The sequence below is a fragment of the Plecotus auritus genome (genome assembly GCF_963455305.1).
Source record: "Plecotus auritus genome assembly, chromosome: 1".
In the NCBI taxonomy this organism is placed as follows: Eukaryota; Metazoa; Chordata; class Mammalia; order Chiroptera; family Vespertilionidae; genus Plecotus; species Plecotus auritus.
The window spans coordinates 212880091-212907365 of NC_137770.1; the positions used below are offsets into that span (position 1 = coordinate 212880091).

General features: G+C 38.8%; 2 protein-coding genes across 2 annotated transcripts in view; one reads left to right on the top strand and one right to left on the bottom strand.

Annotated features, from left to right (window-relative positions):
- SRP72 (signal recognition particle 72) overlaps positions 1–27125 on the bottom strand; it is a 37607-nt gene extending 10482 nt beyond the window's left edge. Inside the window, exons 1-13 of the mRNA XM_080662423.1 lie at positions 26974–27125; positions 25037–25157; positions 22475–22598; positions 21028–21171; positions 20837–20948; positions 14416–14447; positions 13280–13404; positions 13135–13192; positions 9573–9704; positions 8630–8758; positions 7808–7880; positions 5910–5974; positions 2491–2586 (exon numbers count right to left, since the gene is read on the bottom strand). Coding sequence (XP_080518549.1) covers positions 2491–2586; positions 5910–5974; positions 7808–7880; positions 8630–8758; positions 9573–9704; positions 13135–13192; positions 13280–13404; positions 14416–14447; positions 20837–20948; positions 21028–21171; positions 22475–22598; positions 25037–25157; positions 26974–27091 — 1329 coding nt within the window. The 5' untranslated portion in view covers positions 27092–27125. The remainder of the gene's footprint in view (positions 1–2490; positions 2587–5909; positions 5975–7807; positions 7881–8629; positions 8759–9572; positions 9705–13134; positions 13193–13279; positions 13405–14415; positions 14448–20836; positions 20949–21027; positions 21172–22474; positions 22599–25036; positions 25158–26973) is intronic.
- On the top strand, positions 484–751 carry LOC308248662 (reactive oxygen species modulator 1-like; the record flags this gene model as incomplete). Its single annotated transcript, XM_080668871.1, has 1 exon — positions 484–751. One exon carries the CDS (start codon positions 484–486, stop codon positions 721–723), a length of 240 nt encoding a protein of 79 aa, XP_080524997.1. The 3' UTR covers positions 724–751.
- Positions 27126–27275: the final 150 nt, after the last annotated feature.

Sequence of the window (27275 nt, forward strand, 5' to 3'; positions counted from 1 at the left end):
CCATTAAATTCCTCATCTCAAGTTTTACAGAATGCATGAAAAATCATAAATTTTCACACACAAACAGGGAAAGGAGAAGACAAATTCGTACAGTGATGACTAATGAATTTGGAACACAACTCATCTCGATTTAGATCGTCCACAACTAGAAATAACCCCATAATCAAATATATGTCACCATAATTCTCAAACATTATCTTAATAGTTCCCAGAACACTGCAGCCTGCGGACTGAAGGGTCCCGGGTTCGATTCCAGTCAGGGGCATGTACCTTGGTTGTGGGCACATCCCCAGTAGGAGGTGTGCAGGAGGCAGCTGATAGATGTTTCTCTCTCATCGATGTTTCTATAACTCTCTATCCCTCTCCCTTCCTCTCTGTAAAATAATCAATAAAATATATTTTAAAAAGAAACAGAACAAAAAAACAAACTAAACTGGTGTTCCGTGTGAGACGTAGAGCTGAAAGACTGAGGCCGTGAGCGAGATGCCGGTGGCCGTGGGTCCCTATGGACAGTCCCAGCCAAGCTGCTTCGACCGTGTGAAGATGGGCTTTGTGATGGGTTGCGCCGTGGACATGGCGGCCAGGGCGCTCTCTGGCACGTTTTCCTGTCTCAGGATTGGAATGCGGGGTCGGGAGCTGATGGGCGGCATCGGGAAAACCATGATGCAGAGTGGCGGCACCTTTGGCATATTCATGGCTATCGGGATGGGCATCCGATGCTAATCAGGGCAATGGCTGCCCACATCTACCCTATCCCATCAGTACCAGCCCATGTACTATAATAAAAACACTTTGAGTAGTCTGTGTTGGAGGTATTGTTTTTTTCTTCTCACTCCAGACTACTATACAGCTTGCTTAGAGATTTTGAGGTGGGCTGAGGTTTGTCTTTTTCACTAGACCTGTACGTTAACTACAAGCTAGAAAATTTTTCCATGGCTGGAACCTTTCATAGATTCTAGTAAACCCTTATTACTCAACCCTTTGTTGATTTATCACCGTTTTAATTTTTTATATAAATCTTTATTGTTGAAAGCATTGTATATGTCCCCTATCATTAGTGTTTTAAAGGTGAAAAACAAGCTACAGGTAGATTTCATTTCCTCAAGGTCACAATGCAAAAGGGTGGGTTTTTTTGTGTATGTTTAGCAACACCAGCCAGGCAAGGGTGTTTTATTTTCAATACTTTGTTTATTCAAAAGTTGTCCAGATATACCTGCTGGCTTGATGAGAAAAAGAACCAGTTATCCATGGTGACACAAAAACTATCAGGCACTTTTGTAGCTTTTCAACTAAATCAATCCCAGATGATTATCTTACCAGTCATCAATGAGGATGTAAATTGTATAGACTGATCCTCATCCCCCCACAAAATTATATTGGTCAAACCTCAGTTCTCAAACATCTCCCATCTCACTTGAATAATTTGCTTCTCAATCCAACAACCATTTCATACTGATACCTGTCTGTATGATTCAGTTATGTATCTGAGGTGAAAAAGGAGAAAATACAGGAGTATGAGTCTGTTTACTACTGTTAACATCTCAGGGAATTGTGCTGTGAATATTTTCCTTTTGTTGCTGCTTATTAAATTTTCATTATTTTTTTTTTACTGTACATTTCCTTTTTGTAAACTTAAATTTTGTCTTTGTTTTTAAAGTGTCTAAACAGTACATTATAGATGTACTGTATATAAGAAAAGTTATGCCCTGGCCGGTGTAGCTCAGATGATTGGAGTATGCAGGTTCTATTTGTCAGGGCATATACCCAGGTTGTGTTTGATCACACCAGTCCAATGGAAGGCAGTGAATTGATGTTTCGCTTCTCTCACATGGATGTCTCTCTCTCCCACCCCCCTCTAAAAATCAATAAAATTTTTTTTAAAGTTAAAAAAAACAAAAAACTAAACTGACTTGAAGCCTTACCAATAACAGTCTATTAATACATATTTTGTATGTTATATGTATTACATACTGTATTCTTTCAATAAAGCTAGAGAAAAGAAAATGTTAAGAGAACCATAAGGAAGAGAATACATTTATAGTACTTATTGAAAAGAAGTTCGTATATAAATGGACATGTGCAGTTCAAACCCATGTTGTTCAAGGGTCAACTATATCACTGTTCTACCAATTACTACCATCCATGGGCTCTCTAGCCACTAAATATGAGTTCTCTTATATACAATCATGTACTATTATTCTTATTTCTTGAGGTTACATAAACATACACACACACACACACACACACACAGCAAAGAGGTTCAGAAAACATAACTGAACCATTTTTTCCCCATTTTGCACCCATTTCTTACTTCTACTAACTTTATTTGGATCTGGTATACTTAAAAAATAGGTTATAATAGTAATAGCATTCCATCCTTTAAATAGTGACTTGTAATGTTTCAATTCTCCTAACTTTTTAGTTCAGTAGTGCAGCTTTTTATTTTTCTGTAAAAACAAACCCTTATAACATTTTACTTCATTTACTTACCTGATGGTTTTGATACCACTGGATAGCTTGTGTGAAGACCTCAATGGCGCTATCAATATCTTCTTCATGGCTGTACATAGTCACTAATGCAGATACCTACCCAGCCAAAGATATAAATTAGTGAGTAAAATTTCCCCTTCTCTCCCAAAATAAGCTTTTTCAAAATGAAAAACATTGAAGAAACAGCAGATAAAGGCTGCTAGGCTCTCTCCACCAGTATCTAATTCATCATAAAAATTACTATATTATGGGGTATAACTAGAAATACCATGAACAGCAGTGCTTTCCAAATACAAAGTTATCTATAAAATATACCTTTCCTCTAAAGCAGTGCCAGTTCACAAAGTTACTAGTCTGCAAGGTAAGTACAGAAGTGGAGAATAAGCACTTAGAAAATTAGTTCATATAATAAGACACTGCTGGGACATCCAAGTACATGATCAGTAAGGTACACACACACAAGTGGCTAAACTCCATGATGAGTCACATGTGGCCTGAGCTACATAAAGCCAGTGAAAAGCTTGCCTATTGTGTTTGAGGGAAAGCAAGAAGGCCCATGCAGCTAGAGTGGAGTGCAAGGGGAAGAGCAATAGGAGTTGAGGACAGAAAGGACAAACAAAAAGCTGAATTTTGAGAAAAATCAATAAAACAGATAAACCTCTGGTGATATTGATCAGAAAAAAAAGAAAAAAAAAAAGAGAAGATATGAATAACCAATTATCATAAACAAAAGGTTTCACAGATACTAACAGGGTAAACTGGGACAGTTTGAACAACCTTTATGCCAATAAAGCCAATAACCTAAATAAAATGAATAAATTTCTTGAAAGATATCAGAAAGTCAGGTTTTAAATATTAGAAACATTTTATTTTCAACTATCCTATCTAATAAAAGAGTAATATGCAAATTAACCATCACTCGCTACACCCCCCCCAACAGCCATGCCCACCAGCCAATCAGGAGAGAGTATGCAAATTAACCCAACCAAGATGGCTGCAGCCACGGAAAGAGCAGGAGTGAGGCTTGGGTTTCCCCGGCGATGGAGGAAGCCGGATTTCCGCCTGCCCTTGCCGGCCCAGGCCTCCACTCAATGCTACAAAGTTTCAATTATAGAAGATAAATAAAGCCCAACAGAAATGGTGGCAGCCATGGAGCTGGAGAGAGCAGGAGGCTAGGGTTGCCCCCAGCGATGAAGGAAGCCAAGTTTCCGCAGCCTTGGCCTGCTTTGGCCTCTGCTTAAGGCTATAAAGTTTCAATTATAGAAGATAAATAAATCCCAACAAAAATGGCTGCTGCCATGGAGCGAGCAGAAGGCTTGGCTCCACTCCAAGCTACAAAGTTTCAATTGTAGAAGATAAACCCCAGATACCAGGGCCTCCACTTGGGTCGCCAGGGGGCGTGGCCAGCCTGCAAACCACCACAGGCCCCTTGCCCAGGCCGCCCCACACCCCAAGGGAACCCTCACCCAGATTCGGGACACCCTTCAGGGCAAACCAGCTGGCCCCCAACTGTGCACCAGGCCTCTATCTTATCTAATGAAAGAGTAATATGCAGATTGACCATCACTCCAACACACATGATGGCTGGCCCCATGTGGTCAAAGATCCTGCCCCCATGTGGACACAAGATGGCCACCACAAGATGGCCAGCAGGGAAGGGCAATTGGAAGGGACCAGACCTGCAAGGGAGGGCAGTTGTGGGTGATCAGGCCAGCAGGGGAGGGCAGTTGGGAGGGACCAGGCCTACAAGGGAGGGTAGTTGGGGGCAATCAAGCCTGCTAGGGAGGGCAGTTAGGGGTGACCAGGCCGGCAGAGGAGGGAAGTTGGGGGCAAATAGGCTGGCAGGGGAGCAGTTAGACATCAATCAGGCTGTCAGGGAAGTGGTTAGGGGCTGATCAGGCTGGCAGGCAGAAGCGGTTAGGGGCAATAAGGCAGGCAGGCAGACGAGCAGTTGGGAGCCAGCAGTCCTGGATTGTGAGAGGGATGTCCAACTGCCCATTTAGCAGTCGGACATTCCTCGAGGGGTCCCAGATTGGAGAGGGTGCAGGCTGGGCTGAGGGACACCCCCCTGCCCCATGCACGAATTTCATGCACCTGGCCTCTAGTATATCATATTTGATTTTAACATAAAATAACTGTAGCCAAGGCTTTAAAATATGAACCTGCAAATACTCTTACACATTTTCTGAGTCCCAATTGTAAAAGCTGTGTGAAAGAATACAGGCATGAATAAAACAGTCCTAGTTTAATAAATGCACAGACCACTACTATAGAATTAGTCTTTACTTCAAAACAGATGCTTTCACAGCTATATTAGTGATCTAAATCTGTGATGCTGGGATAATCAGAGAACTAAAAACTAAATTTATTGGCCACTATTCCTAAATTATTTTACCTCAAAGAAATCATACTGAGGACAAAATAATTTAGGCTAAGTAATTCCCTATATGGATCTTAGGTTATTTAAGGTTGGCTCTCAGTGGTAAGGTAAGGCCTAAATAGTACCTGGCATATCTGACTAAATAACAGACCAGGGCAAAGCAAAGCACAAAATGAAATGAAATTTATACCAGAAAATTACTGTTACTATTTTTTAAAACATATTTTTATTGATTTTGGAGAGGAAGGGAGAGGGAGAGAGAGATAAAAACATCAATGATGAGAGAGAATCATTGATCAGCTGCCTCCTGCACGCCCCACCCTGGGATCAAGCTCACAACCCAGACATGTGCTCTGACCAGGAATCAAACCCTGACCTCCCGGTTGATGAGTAGACGCTCAACCACTGAGCCACGCCAGCCAGGCTACCATTATTATTTTAACTACTAGAGGCCCAGAGCACAAAAATGCGTGCACTCGGGGGGGCGGGGGGTCCCTCACCTGGCCTGTGCCCTCTTGTAGTCCGGGACCCTTCAGGAGATGTCCACCAGCTGGCTTAGGCCCACTCCCGGGGGGATCAGGCCTGAGCTGGTACTCAGACATCCCTCTGGCAGCCAAGGAGCCCTCGGGGGATGTCCAAGTAATGGCTTAGGCCTGCTGGGAGTGGGGCCTAAGCCATTAGTCAAACATCCTTAGGGCTGCCGCGGAGGTGGGAGAGGCTCCGGCCACCACCGCTGCGCTGGCCGGCCGTGAGCTGGCTTCTGGCTGAGCAGCGCTCCCCCTGTGGAAGTGCACTGACCACCAGGGGGAGCTCCTGCATTGATCATCTGCCCCCTGGTGGTCAGTGTGTCATAGCAACCAGTCATTTCTGGTCTTTCCTCCATTAGGGTCAATTTGCATATTACCCTTTTATTATATAGGATTATGTATATAGAAAGAAATAGGCAGAAATTAATTGAATACAAAAAACATCAAACATACCAATGGACTACTAATTCCATTACTTTTTCAGTTGTATGAGATTTTAGTTATAAACTCACCATGCCTGGTTTATGCTTTAATTCCTCTATGCTTCTCAAGATTAGACATGCTTTGGAAATATTACCTTAAGAAATTAAAGACAAGATCAGCCATCACAATCAAGAAAGCATATTATGAAAAAAAAAAAAAGACAAGAAATTTAAGAGTCATGTTTTATAACATTTCTAAATACTCAAGCTTTGGAATCTTGAGAAGAATGTACTCTATTCATTTTACAAATAAAAAAATTGAGTCTTAGGCCTTGAAATATGTTACTATAGATATGAGTGCAATGGAAACTTTCCTAAGGTGTTAAAATTCTGACTTTCTACTCACTGCAAACCTAAATAATTAATGTCTTTAAAAACAAAAACTACTGACAGGTACTCTCTCTCAGTAATTTTAGTATGATAAATAATCTTTGCAGCCCTAACTGGTTTGGCTCAGTGGACAGAGCATTGGACTACAGACTGGAAGTCCCGGGTTCGATTCTGGTCAGGGGCGCATGCTTGGGTTGCAGGCTTGATCCTCAGTAGGGGGCGTGCAGGAGGCAGCCGATCGATGATACTCTCTCATCATTGATGTTTCTATCGCTCTCTCCCTCTCCCTTGCTCTCTGAAACAATACAAAAATAAACTCATACTTAGGTCTACAAAAAAACATGCCTAAGAGTTTAAAAAAATAATAATAATAATCTTTGCAAAAATAAAACCACCCTGGGGGAGAGATCAACCAAAGGACTTGTATGCATGCATATAAGCATAACCAATGGACACAGACACCAGGGGGGTGAGGGCATGAGCGGGGGCGTTGAGGGGCAAAGGGAGGATAAAGACATATATGTAATACCTTAATCAATAAAGAAAATTTAAAAAAATAAAACCACCCTGAAAACTGAATGTGGAAAGAAGATAAAGAAGAGAGCAAGAAAAAGAAAGAGAGGTGGGAAAAGGGAAAAGAAACAAAAAGGTAAGCAAATCTGAGAATAAGGTAACAGGGAGACCAGCAGTGTTTCTCAACCTTGTTTTCATTAGTACCCCACTAAGGAGTCTTTTTACACATTTCCACCCCCCCCAATTGCCAACTAACTCCCTCACCCTCTACCCATAACATTTTCACTTTAGCCATCATAAAATCCAATATCCAAACCAATTATCATCCCCACTGAGAATGCATACTGTACACTAGAGCTGTCTGATAAAATTTTCTATGATGATGGAAACATCCTCTATATTATTCTGTCCAACTAGCCACATGTGGCTACAAAACTTCTGAAATGTGGCTAGCACAACTGAGAAACTGAATTTTTAATTTCATTTAATTTTAACATAAAAGAGCTACATGTATATAGGGGCAACCAAATATGGTCAATACAGCTCTAGATAATCACTCAAGGTTGGTTCAAAATTATGGACAAAAACACTAACAGTTTTCTGTAAGAATCAAAAATATGTTTTCATTAAATTTACTTGCTTCTCTCCCCTAAAGATATGAGTTGTAAAGCATAAATAAAGGATAAAGGCCTAAGCTAAAAAATTCTGAGAACTAGGATGGCAAAGTAACCCTTATTTCATGCAAATACTACCAAGTGACAGATATAAGCATTTCTACACACCACATACCCAAGAAATTTGAGTCAGGTATGGTCTTCTGGAACAGAGAAATCCTTTGCTTCTACAGACTTTCAAGGCATAGACTGAGAATCATCCTGACAATTTAGTAATAACCCAAGAAAAGGCCAATTAACTCACTAAGTCTGTTGGAGCTCATACCATCTAGCTTCATATTTGAAACAACAATAATTATGCTTCTCCATTATGCATAAATTTTAAATTCACAGTCAACTACTTCAGAATCATTCCAAACATATATTTCCATTAAAACTATATTTTAGTCATCATGAAATCATCATTAATACCTTGAGAAATTTTCAGTTGTGCCATGGTCAGCTTAATTTCAGCGGCATTTTCTGGATGCTGATCTGAAAATTCCTAAACATTTTTTAATTGGGGGGGAAAAATCACATTTTATTTATACTATTCATTCCAATTACTTATCTTAGCTACATAAAAATTTAAATCTAGTTTTAAAATATTAAACTTCTGGTTTAAAGTCCAAGTTTTATTTTGGAAAAATTTTACCCGACACCCACTGTGCTTTAAAATTATGCTCTGAAAATAAGAGCAATAATGTCAAGTTTCCAGAGTGTCACTAAAATAAATAATTAAGACTACTACATAATATTTTTAAGATACTCAAATAAATGATACCTCCTTACTGGGTCTCTGGCTAGACAACCCTGCCCCTCAGGATGGTACTAATTTCACCCTGTCCAACTTTCCAATGTATTCTACTACCCTCAGGAAATTAAAAAATAATCTAACAGCTGACTTAGGCTGATTAAAACTAAGTATCTCTGTAATTATTTGAGGTTAGGTTGGAACTTACTGGAGAATACATTATTGAAAAAGAGTTTAAGTATGTTCTGGTATTATAAGCCTAAAACAAACCCTTAACTAGTTAAACAGATCTAAAAATAAAAACATTCGTTAGGGTTTATGACAAACATATACTAATGCAAATTTATATAAAGCAAAGCCGTAGACCAAGAATTAACTAAAATGTCTAGAAGTATATTACCTGTTAGTTTACCCATATTTACAAGCTTTTATACATAATGAAAATGAAACAAGGCTGCAACTATCGGATACCTCATTAAAAATTCAAGTATTTCCTTTACCTGAAGCAGCTCTATAGCTTTTATGTGCTGCTTTTCACGACAGAACTGTGCAGCTTGGATTAACACAGGCAGGAGACGCTCAGGACTTTGGGACTGTAAACTGGAAGATATTTTTCGGCATTGTTCTGCCTAAAAAACAATATTTGCCCCCGCCCCCCAAATAAACTGGTTAATGAAATTAAACAAGTGATAGACCAAAAAGAAAAAAAGGATGTAGGAAGGGGAAAGGAAATCAGCTGAAATAAAACAGTAAGTAAAAAAAATGCCTAGGGTGAGAAAAGTGGTTTATAGTATCTATTCTCAATTTTTTCCTATAAGGAAAAGATTTCCACTGACTGAATTTAAACTATGAGTTTTAAAAGTAATTGAAAAGGAAGAGTTATTAAACATTTATTTGGATGCTTAAATTCCAGAATTTTGTTTAAAAAAATACATCAAGTATAAGCCTTTGTTTCAAAACAACAAAATACGTATTTCTTGCTAAAGTATTTTAGAATAATTTAACTCAGTTCTAAATAATAAAAATGTTACTGCTTCTCACTCTCCCACTGAAAACTTCTGCTCTAGAAAAGTATAAAATCATAACTGAATTAGAATTAATGCATGTTAGGGTTAGAACTGATATCCTTAACATTTATAACTTGATGTATTTTGCCTAATTATTTTACTTTAATTCAGAGAGATTAGAAATAGGTATTGACAAAATTATCTCATTTACAGGAGTAAACATTATTTTCTTCCTCTTAAAAGCCACCAACAGCACACTTTTACAAAGAATTGGGCAAATTACTTGTTTAACCAATAAAATCTATTATATATGACATTCTGAAGAACACATGGGTTTAAGACAACATATAAATAGACTGCACTGATACATATGCATAATGCCTAGTTACCATACTCTAAAAGGGTTAGCCAGGGGAACCAGAAATCTGTTACCTACCTGATTTGTGTACATAGCAAGTAAAGCTTTGTTAAATTCTATAGCTTGCAGCTGTTTCTTGGAAAGCTTAAACTCTACTCCTTCTGCATTGGTTAATTTCACCTTCTTCTTGGAGTCAAAGACATTTTGGTCCTGACAAAGAAAAGTTCATCCATCATTAATAGCAATCTCAGACTTCAACTCTTTTAAGGCTCCAAGGCCTTATTCCACTTTCATTTAGTTATTTTACACTAGAGGCCCAGTGCACAAAATTCGTGAACGGGTAGGATCCCTAGGCCTGGCCGGCGATCAGGGCTGATTGGGCCTTCTGGCTGCCAGCCAGGGCCTTTCTTCATTCCATGCCTCCCCCTGGTGGTCAGTGCACATCATAGCAAGCAATCAAACTCCCGGTCTCCCAGTAGAACTCCAAGGGGACACTTTGCATATCAGGCTTTTATATATATAGATTAAAAACAAGAGAGCTTGGAAGATAATACATCTGCCTGGTTGGGGTGCCTATGCTCCTAAGATACATTTAAATTTATTTTGGGTTCCTGGTTTTCTTTTGTTTTATATTTCCACTATTACATGCTTGCTTTGAGCTTTTTTAATTTTATTTTTTAATGTTTTTATTGATTTTGAGAGAAGGGAAAGGGAGAGATAGAAACATCAGTGAGAGAGAAACATCAATCACCTGCCTCCTGCATGCCCCCTACTGGGGATGGAGCCTGAAACCTGGGCATGTGCCCTGAGTGGAATCGAATCTTGGTACATGGGCTAACGCTCAACCAGAGCCACACTGGCCGGGATGTTTTGAGCTTTTTGAAGAAAAGTACACAGGGGTAGCACAAATCTTGCAGTGGAAATTAGGACTACAATGTTATCTAAATTTGCAAGTTCTACAAATTATGCCCTTTAGAATTTAGATGACAAATTATAAAAGTAATTCATTCCTCTCTGAAATACTGTCATTGTGTAAGCAAATCATTAAAATTCAGAAATATATTCACACCTCTCTTGAATCCATTTTAACAAAAAATACTAATGTAACATAGTTACTGTTTTTTCTTAAAGTCCTCTCACCTGGGCAGAGGTACAAAGAAGCTGAATTTCTGTGTGGAGCACAGAAAGTCACATACTTTGCAAGGAAAGACAATAATTAAGACACACTCCATCCTAAGAAGGACAAGCAGAGCATCAGAGTGTCTACTACATGCACAGTATTCTAGTTTTGCTAAATGATATAGTTATTTGCAAATAACTGATACTGTGCTCTTTAAGCTAGGTCTTCTAGCAGTTTAAAGACTAAAAGGAGGCAAAGAAGAAATCTAAAATAAATTCTATTTTTTCTGAATGTGAAGCTCCAAACCAATGAAATTTTTTTAATGTACAGCAAGAAAATGGCTTTCAGATAAATCAATCCTCAAAAACCATATTTCTAGTTGGTTTTCCTTATATCACTATTTTACTACTTCATTATGCATACCACTGCCAGATTTCTCTTAACTTTGCTATCATGGCACTTATTAATCAAAATTTTAATTTTCAAGGCCTCCCACCTTGATACCATTCACTCTAACCTATTCTTTTTTACAAACTAGCCATTATATATACATGTATGTATATAAGTATGTACACACATACATATATTCTCTTCTTCTGTTTTCTCATCCCCCCCATAGACCATAAATATTTCTTCATAATTCATGTTTATGCTGTTGCTTAACCTTTAAACTGTATCCCTCTTTCAAGGGTAAGCTCAAATATGCCAACCCAGAGATACTTCTTTCACCAAATACTGTAGTTATGAAGTATAAAGCAAGAAATTTAAACATGCACATTTTTTCAATGCCAAAATGAAATTTTAAAACTGTAATGATTAAGACCATGTTTCATTATTACCTACTGCATCCAGCACTATTTTGAGTAAAAAGAAATAAATACCTTTAACTTAAGTTCAATATATAAGTAATAAGATTGAGATATTTAGTATTTCGCACACTCTCCTCCTCACAATTATAAAGCACATAAGAAGAATTTATCCTTCAAATTATTCATAAACATAAGTAGGTACATACTGCTGCTATATTCAAAAACCAGCGTCAATTTTTGGAAACCTAGACTATGCCAATGGCCTGCAACACCCTGTAACTACTACCCCCTCCCTTAATGCCATTATCATACTTCTGGGGATGCAGTGAATTTCTGCTATACAGGAAGAGAGAGGTACCATGAAGGGCTAACAGGGGTCCTCAAACTTTTTAAACAGGGGGCCAGTTCACTGTCCTTCAAACCGTTGGAGGGCCGGACTATAGTTTAAAAAAAAAACTATGAACCAATTCCTATGCGCACTGCGGGCCCGGGACGAGTCGGCTGCTAAGCAGGACAGGCAGCGGCACCTGGCGGGCCGGATATATGTCCTCAGCAGGCCGCATGTGGCCCGCGGGCTGTAGTTTGAGGACGCCTGGCTAGAAAGAGCAAGCATTGAAATCAGAGACTAGAATCTGAATCCAAGTTCAACCTCTTACTAGCTGTGATCTTATATAAATCATTTAACTCCTTTCAGCCTCAGATTATACTCCTATAGACCGGAAATATTTATTGCCACATAAAACAATAATTGTGAGGATGAAGTAAGATGGCACTTGGGGAAAAAAAATCACACAGCATATCAAAACCCCCACAAATGTTACTGTTATTTTCTATTAACCTGAATTTCAAATCTGAACATGAGAAAGAGAACCTGCCCACATCTCCCCTCCCCCAAAATAAAAGCCACTGGAAAGAAAAATATTCTCTACAGAAAACTTTGAGACTCACTAGATGAAAATATCATATAAAACATGCACACACACAGTGCAAAAGTCCAAACATTTAGTTTTCTAACAAACAGATATTCTCCATATTATTATAAACTAAGAAAATAGTAAGATTTTAGCCCTGACCGGTTTGGATCAGTGGGTAGAGTGTCAGCCTGCGGACTGAAAGGACCCCAGGTTCGATTCCGGTCAAGGGCATGTACCTGGGTTGCGGGCACATCCCCAGTAGGAGGCATGCAGGAGGCAGCTGATCGATGTTTCTCTCTCATCGATGTTTCTAACTCTCTATTCCTCTCCCTTCCTCTCTGTAAAAAATCAATAAAATATATTTAAAAAAAAGAAAATAAGTTAAGATTTTAAAGTCCAGGATCTGTAACTACAAAAAAGTTTTATTACTTGCATAATCATCATCATTATGAGTTAAGTAACTCACTATTGTGATTTGCTGTAATTTTGGACCCTGTCATAGAAAAAAAAAACAACCTACTACAGTGGTCGGCAAACTGCGGCTCGCAAACTGCGGTTTGCCACTCTGTTGACTAATGAGTTTGCCGACCACTGGGATAGGGGCTTAATCACAAGGAACAACAACAGCCTGTAATTATTGGAATCGAGAGTCTAGGTCAGTGGTCAGCAAACTCATTACAGAGCGGCAAACCGCGGCTCACGAGCCGCAGTTTGCCGACCACTGTCCTAGAACAAAGCCAGGTAATACGCTTTCAGTGTAAAATATAAGTGGAGGAATAGGCATGCATATTTCCTACCTTGTTAATGGTAATGATGTTATTTGCAATCACAGCTAGCAATCCCACATCTGTTGGCCTGTGAACAATAAGCAGGTCAAAAAGGAACAAACCTTTAAAAAGAAACCTCCTCCCCTATAAAAGACACTTCATTTTAATAACTCACTTTAGTTTTATTATCTGATTGTAAAGTTGCAGAGCCTCCTCTGTACGACCCTGAAGCTGCAGAATATAGGCCATCTGCCCGTGAATGATGGCCAGTTCTGCCTGTGGGTCTTCCTCAGTCCCATCCTAAGCAGAAGAAGAAACGTTTTCCCCCTGTAAATTCTCCAAATTGCTCCACATATTTACCAAGTGACCCAAACATTCAAAAGGTACAAAATCCTAAGTAAGACATAGGAATTTTCCCTTGGATTCAGTTTGTTAAAATTTAGGAATTGCCACCAAGAGGAAAGTTTACAAAATCCTAACTAATTATCACCATACAAAGAACTCAAAAGCAGAAACTAATTCTGTATTTAAAGCTGCAGCTCTCTTTACTGACACTCCAGATCAATCCATATTCTCCATTCCTCTGGAAAGGGTGACTGATAATGCCTACATAAAATGAATGCTCAAGGGTAGGGGGCTGTTCTCTTTTACCACACCCAGCACTCCTGCTCTCACCTGGAATGCATGCTGACTAGTGGTCAGATGTGTTTGCTTCTAATCCCATTATGCCAGTTATGTTTGATAAGCAAGTAAAACTTAATTATCTTAAGAGGAGAACTATGTGTGTGAAGAGACTTGTTTCAATAAAAACTATGTTAAATGCTCAGAAGTATTTGATAAAGGTGGGTTCCTAAAGAAAATTATTGTCTAATTAGACATGAGCCAGAAAATGGTAAGATAGGTGAAAAAGGTAATATTTAAAAGAACTGTAATGAAACTACTTCACATTTGTCTTTAAGTTAGTATTGCACTTAAAAAACAAAACTGGAAGTGGAATCATGAATGCTGGATTATGTAAGATATATGCACAAAATTCCTATGAATATACCCAGACTCAAAGACTTGAGCCCTATATCTAAAATAGCAGAATTATTTTATATTTATGTGAATTTAAAATAAAAAACTTTTATATTGTCATTTCTCACCCTAAGAGGCCTTCAAATAACTGATCAAGAGGTTTTCAACTGTAATTCCTAGTCAATGAATCACCATCTATTCAAAAAAGTCAATAAATACTATAATAAAGCCCCCTACAAATTTATATTAGTCAGAAGTGTAAAATTTTGGGTTTAACAACAGTGGAATACTTACAGAATCTTCTGATAATGAACGGCGGCAAAGATCTACAGGAAAAAATGGTTTTAAAATTAACAGTGCTGGGTAACTCCTGTTCCTTTCACCATTCCAAAGAGCAAGAAGATAACAATATAATTTTAATAACAAGTTAATCTGAAATTTATCATTAGCATCAACTATAACAGATATTAGTCCCTTATTATTCTAGCTCTTTGATACTTTTCATTCATTTGTAATCTCTATGTTTAAAAAAATCATTTAAAGGGTATTTAAAATATTAATATTGATTACAAAAAAATCAATTTCAGAAAAGTATAAAAATAAAGACAATAGCCCTGACCGGTTTGGCTCAGTGGATAGAGCGTCAACCTGCAGACTGAAGGTCCCAGGTTCGATTCTGGTCAAGGGCATGTACCTTGGTTGCGGGCACATCCCCAGTAGGGGGTGTGCAGGAGGCAGCTGATCGATGTTTCTCTCTCATCGATGTTTCTAACTCCCTATCCCTCTCCATTCCTCTCTGTAAAAAATCAATAAAATATATTAAAAATAAATAAATAAAGACAATAATCCCACCACCCGAAGGTAACAACTATTAGCATTTCAGTTACTGGATTTTTTTAATGTAAACGTACAGCTGCGTTTTAAAATGAAAGTGGGATAGTCTACACAATATTTTGAAATCTTCCCCCATTTAATATACTATGGACATCTTTATGTTATAATAAATATAGGTTCACATTTTTATTATTTTTAATATTATAATTTTTAATGACTGCATGGTGATCTCTTTGGGAGTTATAGTAAGACCTAGCCAATCCTCTAATGGAACAGAAACTCAAGATGACTCTAAATTTTTTTTCTTAGAATATCCCTTCAAATAACATTCATACAGATACATATATGAACTATCTATTTCCTTAAGATAAATTTCTAGAAATAAACTTCTTAGATCAAAGGATATACAAATTTTAAAATTAACTGCCCATTGCAAAGTTTGTACTACTTTTACATTCAAATCTGCAATGTATGAAAAGATCAAGAAAATATATTTCTCAAACATATTTTTCTTCTTATATTGCTCTAATCTTTGCTCTTATTTTAACTTTCAACATTTAAGAGTAAAACAAATCCTTTTTCACCTTTTTCCCCCTGTTCACCGTAGTCTCTACATCACTTTTATAGCTTCTGGGAAAAATGGATGCAGAAGAAAAGTCGAAATGTTTCAGGAGTTAAGACCAAACGTAAGTTTTCTAATAAATTATTTTCTTTTTCTAATTAAAAGCTTCAATGAAACTAAACCAGCTTCTTACACCATATACAAGAATAAACTCAAAATAGATTAAAGACTTAAAATGTTAAACCTGAAACTATAAAAATCCTAGAAAAAAACATAGGCAGTAAAATCTCGAACATTTTCATAGCAATATTTTTCCTGGTATATCACCTTAGACAAGGGAAACAAAAGAAAAAATAAACAAATGGGATTACATCAAACTAAAGTTTTTGCACAGCAAAAGAATCCATCAACAAAATAAAAAGACAACCCAATGAATGGGAGAACATATTCACCAATGGTACATCGGATAATGGGTTAAAATCCAAAATTTATAATGCACTTACAAAACTCAATGCCAAAAACCCCGAACAATCCAATTAAAAAATGGGCAAAGGGAGAAACCAAGATGGCGGCATAGGTAAACACCTAAACTGCTGCCTCGCACAACAATTTCAAAACTACAACTAAAAGACAAAACGGACATCATCCAGAACCACAGGAAGGCTGGCTGAGTGGAAATTCTACAACTAGAAGGAAAGAGAAAAGCACACTGAGACTCAGAGGAACTGCGGAAGGCAGAGGTACCGAGGCGCACCCACGGATAGGGCTGGCAACTGAGTCCGCAGCTGGCTTTCTCAAGCAGGAGGGAGACAAAAGCTCCCAACTGCACTGAACTCCAGTTCCGGGCAAGACTCTGGAGACCCAGACTCATTCGGGGAGAAACTGGACTGTCTGGCAGCGGGCGGAACTCAAGGGCGGATTTCTCTCAGAGGTGCTTGGAGCGATTACTACGGGACACTGAGACACAGGGGCCTATTAGAACAGGGCTGACAGGAAACCAATGCTGTCTGCTCCGCCCTGAGACTCCGCCCCATCCAAGCTGAGCACAGAGGCTTTTGCAAGTCTTGTCTCATAAGGGTGTCTCCAGCACAGATGTTCTGCCAGCGTAGACACAGCTGATCCTCACAGCCAATTGGCCTGGAGGTCAATTCCTCCCAGTGATACCAACAACAATCAAGGCTTAACTACAACAAGACTGTGCACACAGCCCACAAAGGGGTGCACCAAGAATGTCCACCTCAGGTAACTGGCGAGGCTGAGCTACTGGACCCTATAGGACACCTAGCACACAAAGCCACTCTATCAACTCAGGGAATCAACCAAAATGCAGAGACAAAGAAACAGGTCACAAATGAAAGAAATGGAGGAAAGCAAACGACTGGATATAGAGTTCAAAACCACAGTTATAAGGTTTTTCAAGAATTATCTAGAAAAGGCCGATAAATTTAGCGATACCCTCGAGGATATGAAAAAGGACCAACTAGAAATTAAGCATACACTGACTGAAATAAAAAATATTATACAGCCCTAACAGGTTTGGCTCAATGGATAGAGCGTCAGCCTGCAGACTCAAGGGTCCCAGGTTCGATTCCGGTCAAGGGCATGTACCTTGGTTGCGGGCACATACCCGGTGGGGAGTGTGCAGGAGGCAGCTGATTGATGTCTCTATCTCATCGATGTTTCTAACTCTCTATCCCTCTCCCTTCGTCTCTGTAAAAATTCAATAAAATATATTTTAAAAAAATATATTATACAGAGATCTAACAGCAGACTAGAGGATCACAAGAATCAAGTCAAAGATCTGAAATACAAAGAAGTAAAAAAACATTCAACCGGAAAAGAAAAAAGAATCCAAAAATATGAAGATAGCGTAAGGAGCCTCTGGGACAACTTCAAGCGTACCAATATCCGAATTATGGGGGTGCCAGAAGAAGAGAGAGAGCAAGATACTGAAAACCTATTTGAAGAAATAATGACAGAAAACTTCCCCTACCTGGTGAAAGAAATAGACTTACAAGTCCAGGAAGCACAGAGAACCCCAAACAAAAGGAATCCAAAGAGGACCACACCAAGACACATCATAATTAAAATGCCAAGAGCACCATAACTGGTTTGGCTCAGTGGATAGAGCATCGGCCTGCAGACTGAAAGGTCCCAGGTTCAATTCCGGTCAAGGGCATGTACCTTGGTTGTGGGCACATCCCCAGTAGGGGGTGTGCAGGATGCACCTGATCGATGTTTCTAATCTCTATCCCTCTCCCTTCCTCTCTGTAAAAAATCAATAAAATATATTTTTTTTAAAAATGCCAAGAGCAAAAGACAAAGAGAGAATATTAAAAGCAGCAAGAGAAAAACAGTTAACTACAAGGGAGCACCCATACAACTGTCAGCTGATTTCTCAACAGAAACTATGCAGGCCAGACGGGAGTGGCAAGAAATATTCAAATTGATGAATAGCAAGAACCTACAACCAAGATTACTCTACCCAGCAAAGCTATCATTCAGAATTGAAGGTGAGATAAAGAGCTTCACAGATAAGAAAAAGCTAAAGGAGTTCATCACCGCCAAACCAGTATTATATGAAATGCTGAAAGGTATTCTTTAAGAAGAGGAAGAAAAAAGAAAAAGGGAAAGATAAAAATTATGAACAACAAATACGTATCTATCAACAAGTGAACCTAAAAATCAAGTGAATAAAAAATCTGATGAACAGAATAAACTGGTGAATATAACAGAATCAGGGGCATAGAAAGGGAGTGGACTGACAATTCTCGGGGGGCGGGGGGGGGAAGGGGTGTGGGGAGTGTGGGAAGAGACTGGACAAAAATCGTACACCTATGGATGAGGACAGTGGGGGGGGGCGGTAAGGGCAGAGGGTGGGGTGGGAACCCAGGTGGAAGGGAGCTATGGGGGAAAAAAGAGGAACAATTGTAATAATCTGAACAATAAAGATTTATTAGCCCTAACCGGTTTGGCTCAGTGGATAGAGCGTCGGCCTGCGGACTGAAGGGTCCCAGGTTCGATTCTGGTCAAGGGCATGTACCTTGGTTGCGGGCACATCCCCAGTAGGGGGTGTGCAGGAGGCAGCTGATTGATGTCTCTCTCTCATCGATGTTTCTAATTCTCTATCCCTCTCCTTTCCTCTCTGTAAAAAAATCAATAAAATATATTTTAAAAGAAAAAAGATTTATTAAATTAAAAAAAATAAATAAGTAAAAAGCAAAGGATATGAAAAAATAAAAAATGGGCAAAGGATCTGAATAGACACTTCTCCAAAGAGGACACAGACATATGAAAAGATGTTCAAGGTCACTAGTCATCAGAAAAATGCAAATTAAAACCACAATGAAATATCACCTCACACCTGTCATAATAGCTATCATCAATAAATCAACAACCAAGTATTGGTGAGGATGTGGAGAAAAGAGAACCTTCGTGCACTGCTGGTGGGAATGTAGATCAGTGCAGTCACTGTGGAAAGCAGCATAGAGTTACTTCAAAAAAATAAAAACTTCGCTGAAACCGGTTTGGCTCAGTGGATAGAGCGTCGGCCTGTGGACTGAAGGGTCCCGGGTTCGATTCCGGTCAAGGGCACGTGCCTTGGTTGTGGGCACATCCCCAGTGGGAGGTGTGCAGGAGGCAGCTGATCAATGTTTCTCTCTCATCGATGTTTCTAACTCTCTATCCCTCTCCCTTCCTCTCTGTAAAATATCAATAAAATATATTTTAAAAAATAAAATAAAAAAATAAAAAATTCCACTCTGGGAATATATCCAAAGAAATCCAAAACACTAATTTGAAAGAATACATGCACCCCTATGCTCACTGCAGCACTATTTACAACAGTCAAGATTTTAAAGCAGCCCAGTGCCCATCAGTAGGAGTAGATAAAAAAACTGTGGTATATTTACACAATGAAATACTACTCGGCCATAAAGAAAAGAAATCTTACCCTTTCAACAGCATGGGTGGACCTGTAGAGCATTATATAAGTGAAATAAGCCAGTCAGAGAAAGACACGTACCATATGATTTCACTCATATGTGGCGGAATCTAATAAACAAAATGAACTATCAAGCAACACAGAGACAGACCCATGGACAGAGAGCAGGCTAACAGCTACTGGGGAGCGGGGGGGGAGTGGGACTTTGGGGAAAGGTTGAGGGATTGAGAAAAAGAAGAGAAAAGAAGAAAAACTCATGGACATAGACAACAGTGTGTCGATTGCTGGGGAAAGGAGGATTGAAGAAGGGTATGGGGCGATAACTGGTGATAATAAAAGGAGACTTGACTTGGCGTGGTGAACACACAATACAGTGTAGAGATGACTGTGTACCTGAAACCTGTATAATTTTGTTAATCAGTGTCACTCCAAGGAAAATAAATAAATTTTAAAATTCATGTAATATTAAAAATAAAGTGTGTGAACTTTAAAAAACATTGTTTTAAAAAGCTTAAACACATGTAAATATTATATATGGAAACACACTAAATGGAGTGAAAATGTGCTTGAGTAGTTTTATTAATGTATAAATATAGTGTGTGTGCATAGATATACACATAAGGCACACCATATTATTATATACTTAAGTACCTGTTTAATAACAATAACTAATGCTGAATAACAACTAATAACATAACAATAATTACTGAATGCTTATATTATTATACTAGAGGCCCGGTGCACAAAATTCATGCACTTGTGGGGAGGCCCCTCAGCCCAGCCTGCATTCTCTCGCAGTCGAGGAGCCCTCACGGGATGCCCGACTGACGGCTTAAGCCGTCAGTCAGACATCCTTAGCACTGCTGTGGAGGCAGGAGAGGCTCCTGCCACCCCTGCTGCGCTCACCAATTGTGAGCCCGGCTTCTGGCTGAGCGCTCCCCCTGTGGGAGCGCACTGACCACCAAGGAGCAGCTCCTACATTGAGCGTCTGCCCCTGGTGGTCAGTGCGCGTCATAGCGACCAGTCGTTCTGCCATTTGGTCTATTTATGTTTTAGCCTTTTATTATATAGGATGCCATGTACTAATGTAAATGCTTGCCATTAATTAACTCAATTTACATTTAACATGCACAGTAACTTATCCAAAAACCTCCTCCTCAAAATTCATATTTTAAGATCCAGTGTGGTTGAAAATAAACAAGTAATATAAATTAGACAGAAAGAGAAGAGATATTGTCAAAAAACCAAGAGAAAAGGCTAGAAGAACTCTGAGAAATTCCCACCTTAAAAACATCAGAAAGTCAAATGCAGTTTTTGTAAATACTTTGCAGTTGTATGTGCATTACAATTATAAATGATTTTAATAAATTTCCAACCTTCAGCTTTTTGTAGGATTTTCATTGCCTGACTCAGCTGGCCTTGTCCTATCAGTGCACATGCAGCATTGTAGCATAGTTCATGTGTGCCTTCTTGGAGGCCCAAGTTCTCCTGTCATGAAACAAAATACCAATCAAACACTAGACAGGAATATCATTTCATGGCTGTGTGGGGACTCAGAGATACCTACTGGAACCACTTTTTCCCAATTGCTCTGAGCTGCAACAACTGCTGAAAGGTTTGTTTTTCTCTCCTCATCATAATCATCTTGGGAGTTTCGGACGAGATCTCTATACACAGCTAAGCATTCATCATAGCGTTCTAGCCGGTATAACTGAAAAGACAAATAACAAGTAAAAAATCAGAGGAGAAGAGAAATATAGTGTTATGTCTCTAACACTATACAAACCCTTTTTGAAACCACTAAGAAGGAAAACGAATTCAGCATAACATGGGCAATCAACCATTTTTTCTTTATAATTTTCCATTTAGTACCGCACGCTACTAGTTCTTCCAAAAAGTTACTTGTAATGTATTTCTACTACATTGCAGATTTGCAGGCATTATTCAGTTAGAAAAAGTCACTGTAGTTACCTCTTTTTGAGGTTAGGTAAATGCCTAAGTGGGGTGTGAAAGAAAACCTTTCTGTAATAGAAATCACCATTACCTAAATCTGACTTACAATGGAAAAAATTTCCCACAACACAGAGGAACTACTAAACTCCAGTAAACAGGAACAAAATTAGATGTTAACAAAAGGACTTTTTATTTCTAGTTCACTGAATTTAATCTTCATTTTATCTTTCTCAGAAACCAGCAATCGTATAGGGTTAGTATGAAGTACACACACCATGATTCCTGCTTATTTCACTGAAGTTGTCCTGAAAGACCATTACTGAGTCAGTTCACTATGTATGACAGAGACTGGTGCCCTTCATCAGTCTCAAAGTGCCAGAATTTACCTTACATTGATCCAGCTTACCTTAAAAATTATTTTTACAATACATGAACTTGCCCAAATCTTTTTTCAATCCATTTATATTTTTAAACTCATATTACCTCTTGGGAACAATACAGTCAATACAGCATTATTTGTCCTAAATTGACATTTTAAAAATCTTTAAAGAGGGTTTTGCTAGTTCTAACATAACATTTCTATCATCTTATCATTAAAAGCCCTATTTTACACTAGGCTTAATTATATGTCTCAAAACATGTAAAAATAAGGTATTTTAGAATACGATATTTCATGAACCAGCTGAATTTATCTAAATTATCATCATGATTTTATATTAAACTTAAAATAGTTAAAAACTAGAAATACAATTTTTAAACTGTTTAAGTATGTAAGCTCCTTTCTAACTAAAAAGTCCAAATTTAAACAAATAAAAAAAAGAAAAAAGTCCAAATTTCACAGGATAGGTCTTAACTTTACCCTGGGGAAATCATCCATTCATAGAACATTATATATGCAACTTTTGCATGAAGATTAAGAAGAGGAAATATGTTTAAACCTTAAAAACTGGTTTGGTGGCAAGTTTTGTGGAGCATCAGGTTCCTCATCCTTGCTCTTTGCTACAGGTAGAGTCATGCTCACTCAGGACGGATGTCAACAGGTATTTAAAAACAGTAATTACCACTTGTCCATAAAGCTCCTTTAGTTTGTCTGTCTGCTGGTTGGCACTTTCTATTGTCTTCAAGGCATTCTCAATTCTGTTCAGCCTATACTCGCAATATGCCTTCTCAAAAGAGAGAGAGTTACTGAAAAGGAAAAAAACAACATCTCGTTATTAGCTCACACAGCGGAGCACTCACTATATGCTAGATACTGCTCTAAGCACTTGATATATATTATTATTCAATTCCCATTAAAAAGAGATGAGGAAGCTGACAAAGGTTAGTGACTTATTTGGAAGTCAGACAGCTCATTAGTGGCAGAAAATATTATATCCATTTCCTTAACCTTTCTTGCTTTCATGGATATTCTTATTAGAATTACTGGCCTTCTGAAATAAACATTTAAGAATGAAATAATGCATCAGCTAAATAATTGTCTCAGGAACACAGACAATCTAAACACTATTTTAAATAAATTATTTTAGAAGTTTCTTAAATCTACTTATCAAATAATAAGCCATAGTGCTGCTTTTAACTTGTTCAAGAAGTACAGGATTAGTAAGAAAAAGTAACTGGAAATCTTAAAGGAGAAAAGTATTTGTATCCAAACTAGTAAACACACAACAACAAATACACTACTTAGCATACATAGACCTAAAACTTCATCCACATTAATGTGACACCTGAAACTAGAGTGGACTATAGTGGATGAAATGCATTTTGAAATTTCATCCATAACCTATAAGAAAAAAAATATATAAAAGCAATATCCTTTTATTTACTTGCCTAGCAAAAATTATTTCAAAATTTCTCAACCTCACAAAATGGTCAAAACTCAAAATACTGAATTTCAACCTAAACATATTTACTAGAAGAAAGCAGTGCTTCTTTATTTCCCTTTTATTTTTAATAGTTTTAAAATAAGTTTTCAATCTGTAATACATGTATATGGCTCAAATAAAAAAACAAAAAGGTATACACTAAGAGGTTTTACTCCCACTGCTTTACAAATCTACCCTGTTCCTTCTTGCCTCCTACAAATGACTATTTTGTTTTGTTTGGTTTTTTGTTTATTGTTGTTAATCCTCACCCGAAGATATTTTTCCATTGATTTTTAGGGAGCGTGGAAGAAAAGAGAGAAAGACAGAGAAAAACATCAATGTGAGACCAGGGAGGAGCCTGCAAAAACAAGTACTTGCCCTTGGTCCACAGGCCTACACTCTACCCACTGAGCCAAATCGGCTAGGGCAGTGGTAGGCAAACTCATTAGTCAACAGAGCAGCAAACCATGGCTTGCGAGCCGCAGTTTGCCAACCACTGAGCTAGGGCTACAAGTGACTATTTTTACACATTCTCTAGCTAGTGTTTGTTTTGGCACATACAGAAAAATACACATATAAATTCTAATATCCTCCTTTTCTTATACAGTAGGAAGTATACTATACACTGCTCTGCACTTTACTAACCAGAATCTTTAATTAAAGAAATATGCTTCAGCCCTGACCAGTTTGCTCAGTGGATAGAGCGTCAGCCTGCGGACTGAAGGGTCCCAGGTTCGATTCCAGCCAAGGGCACGTACCTTGGTTGCAGGCACATCCCCAGTGAGGGGGTGTGCAGGAGGCAGCTGATCGATGTTTGTCTCTCATTGATGTTTCTAGCTCTCTATCCTTCTCCCTTCCTCTCAGTAAAAAAATCAATAAGCCGAAACCGGTTTGGCTCAGTGGATAGAGCGTCGGCCTGCGGACTCAAGGGTCCCGGGTTCGATTCCGGTCAAGGGCATGTACCTTGGTTGCGGGCACATCCCCAGTGGGAGGTGTGCAGGAGGCAGCTAATTGATGTTTCTCCCTCATCGATGTTTCTAGCTCTCTATCCCTCTCCTTTCCTCTCTGTAAAATATCAATAAAATATATTTTAAAAAAAAAAATCAATAGAATGTATTTTTTTTTAAATTAAGAAATATGCTTCAAACCTCATTTCAATACACATTCTTTTGGGCTTATACCCAACTGTTAAAAAAATCAAATTAGAGTAACAATTCAGAATATAAGTTCACATTTCATGAAAAGATAAATGAGATAATTAAGTGAAAAATACAACAATGAAAATACTACCAGTCTCAGACTGCTGACAGTGAAAGATCTTGGCCTACGATCAAACTCACCTGAACAATTCCCAAAGGAGGAAGGTACAGAAGTCCAGCTAAAACCATCCTAGATACCTCTACTTATACTGCTCTACCACACGTCTGCCCTTTCTGCCCCTTTAAAAAAAAAAATTAAACTTTCTGCTAAGTTGTTCTCTCTATGTCCTCTGAGAACTCTTGTTATATTTGTGCTCCACATCCCTCCACAATTTACCTCCTTCTTAGTGGTTCAAAGGAAAGATGGGGTAAAGAAAAGGCTCAGCAAGGCAGTAAAGAACAAAGTTACTATTACTCCATCGAGTTTCAAAGACACGACTGGGAATTAACAGAAAAAAAGAAACAGGTGAAAAAAAAAATCACTGAATAGTGGTGAAATAAATGAATGTAGCTATGGTAAAACTGTTTCTAAACTGCACAACCAACCAACTGAATCACTTACTTGGCTAATACTTTGGTATGAGAATTGATGATGTTCAAGGCTTCCTTAAAGCTTCCATTCTGGATAAGGCATACCACTTTACAGTGTAGGGCAGTTACATCATCCTTGTTGATCTGCAGTACTACGGAACAATTTAGGAAAAGAATTGTTAAATCTATTCCCTTTTCACATTTCTACTAAATTTTCCCACTCCCTGCCTCAGGAAATTACATTTCCAATTGTATTGCAGCAAAAATGATTTGTCAAACATTTTTTTTAAAAGAGGGATCTTCATTTTTAACTTAAGACGTGATAAAAGGAGAGTTACAAAGAAGCAAGAAAAAAGCTGTTTTTCACAATTTTTTCATCTTGGGATGCATGCTACATATTTCATTACTTTACAGGGAAAGAGGAAAGTTCATGTAGAATTTGGAAACAAATTTAGTTTTGAGTACAAGATTGTCATTAGATGCCTTGAGGTCCTGGGCAAGTCATCTAACTACAAATCTTAATCTTTTGATCTGCAAGACGAGTATGAAAGCATTACCTATTTTACCATGTTATCAAGAAGATGAAATGAGAACATTTTGGCGATATTTATAAGCTGTAAAGTATACAAATGCAATTTATCTTGCTGGCAATAGTTTCAAAGAAACATTCAGAATTCCCCTTTTCACCTAAAATGACCAAAGAGAAGTACAAGGACGGAGTCAGGTAGCCACGTTTCAATGCTAAACACCTGTTCAGTGTCAAAATGACTAGGATCACTCCCATTGCTTCTGGGCAACTACAAGAACCCAATTCTAAGAGTCAAAAGCTTCTGCTATTGAAGAAAATATATACTGTACTGGATAACAAAATGAGAGCTGCTGGTTAGATAGTTCCTATAACTTACTACATTGTGACTGAGTAGTATTGGCTGCAGGCCTAGCCAAAAGCTAACCCTAATTCAAAACAAGTTTAGGAATCAAATAATTCTAATTGGCATCTATTTGCCTCAATGCCTGAAATCACCAAACACTGTATTATGAGCACAATCACTTCTTTTCACATTAAACCAACAACAGGTTGGTGAAAATTATTTATACAACCTCGTATTGTACTTACATACCTTGTATGTTATTACTGCTTTAAATAGCAAACTCTGTCGTGTTAATTTCATTTCCAAATCTACCAAATATATAGGCGGCATCTTCAATAAAGAATTTAGCACGACAGAGAGCATTAAAAAGCATAACCACATTACAGTTAAGTAATAAAGGATAAAAGAACATAATGAATAAACTTCATACTGAAGGCAGTTTATCGGAAATTATCAGTTATTGGACAACAAAGCAGGCCAAATTTTTCTTCCGACGTGATTTCAAATGTCGGTGCTTTCACAGACACATTTTCTGGTGTAGTAACACTGGAGAGATTCTATCTGTGGGAGTGCAGGCCTGGTATACACAGCCAGCCCTTCCTTCTCTCCGTCCGTACAGCTTCCACCTTGTCAGCACCAGCTTCTAAATTACGTGTCACAGGCAGGTTCCTCCCGCTGCTGAGGCCCAAGGGAACAAGCTCCCTCAGCAACAGTACTGTCTCGATCACTCCGTGAAATGGTAGAAGAGAAGGTAATGGGGAATATTTGCGAAATAAGGCGTGAAAACAGAGGAGTCACATGAGAGAACAGTTTGGATGAGGCGCTGGCAGCAGCGGTCTCTTTAAACCCCTCCCTCGCCTCCCAAGGGGTGTAAAGGGGGAAGTACACGTGGCTCTATACACCCCAAAACCAAGGGCTAGTTTCTGGCAGCCGGAGCCGCGACCCAACTCCACCGCGGCCGCCAGGGGTTCGAGCCCGGGACTGGCAGCTGGGTCTTCCCTCCCCCGCGTCTACTCAGAGGTGGTCGCGCGCGCCGGAAGGAGACCGCATCCTTCCGCCGGCCCGGGCCCGCCCCAGCGCCCGCCCTGACACTTACTTTTGTTGACGGTCTTGAGAGCGCGCGTGAAGTCACCATTCTGGCCATAACGGTTCACTTCGCTCCAGAGCGCAGGCACTGAAACCCCCCCAGCTCCGCCGCCGCCGCCGCTCGCCATCTTGGAGGAAACGTGGGCGGGACGGGATGACCTCTGCCCCGGAAAAGGATCTCGGAGGTGGCCAGCGGGGGAGGAAGCCAGTGGTTGCTAAGCGTTCAGAGTCGGAAGCGCCTTTATCCGAGTCAGCGTCAGAGACCATATCTTACTGTGTAGTTGCTAGAAATTCGTGGATAAAGTGGGTACA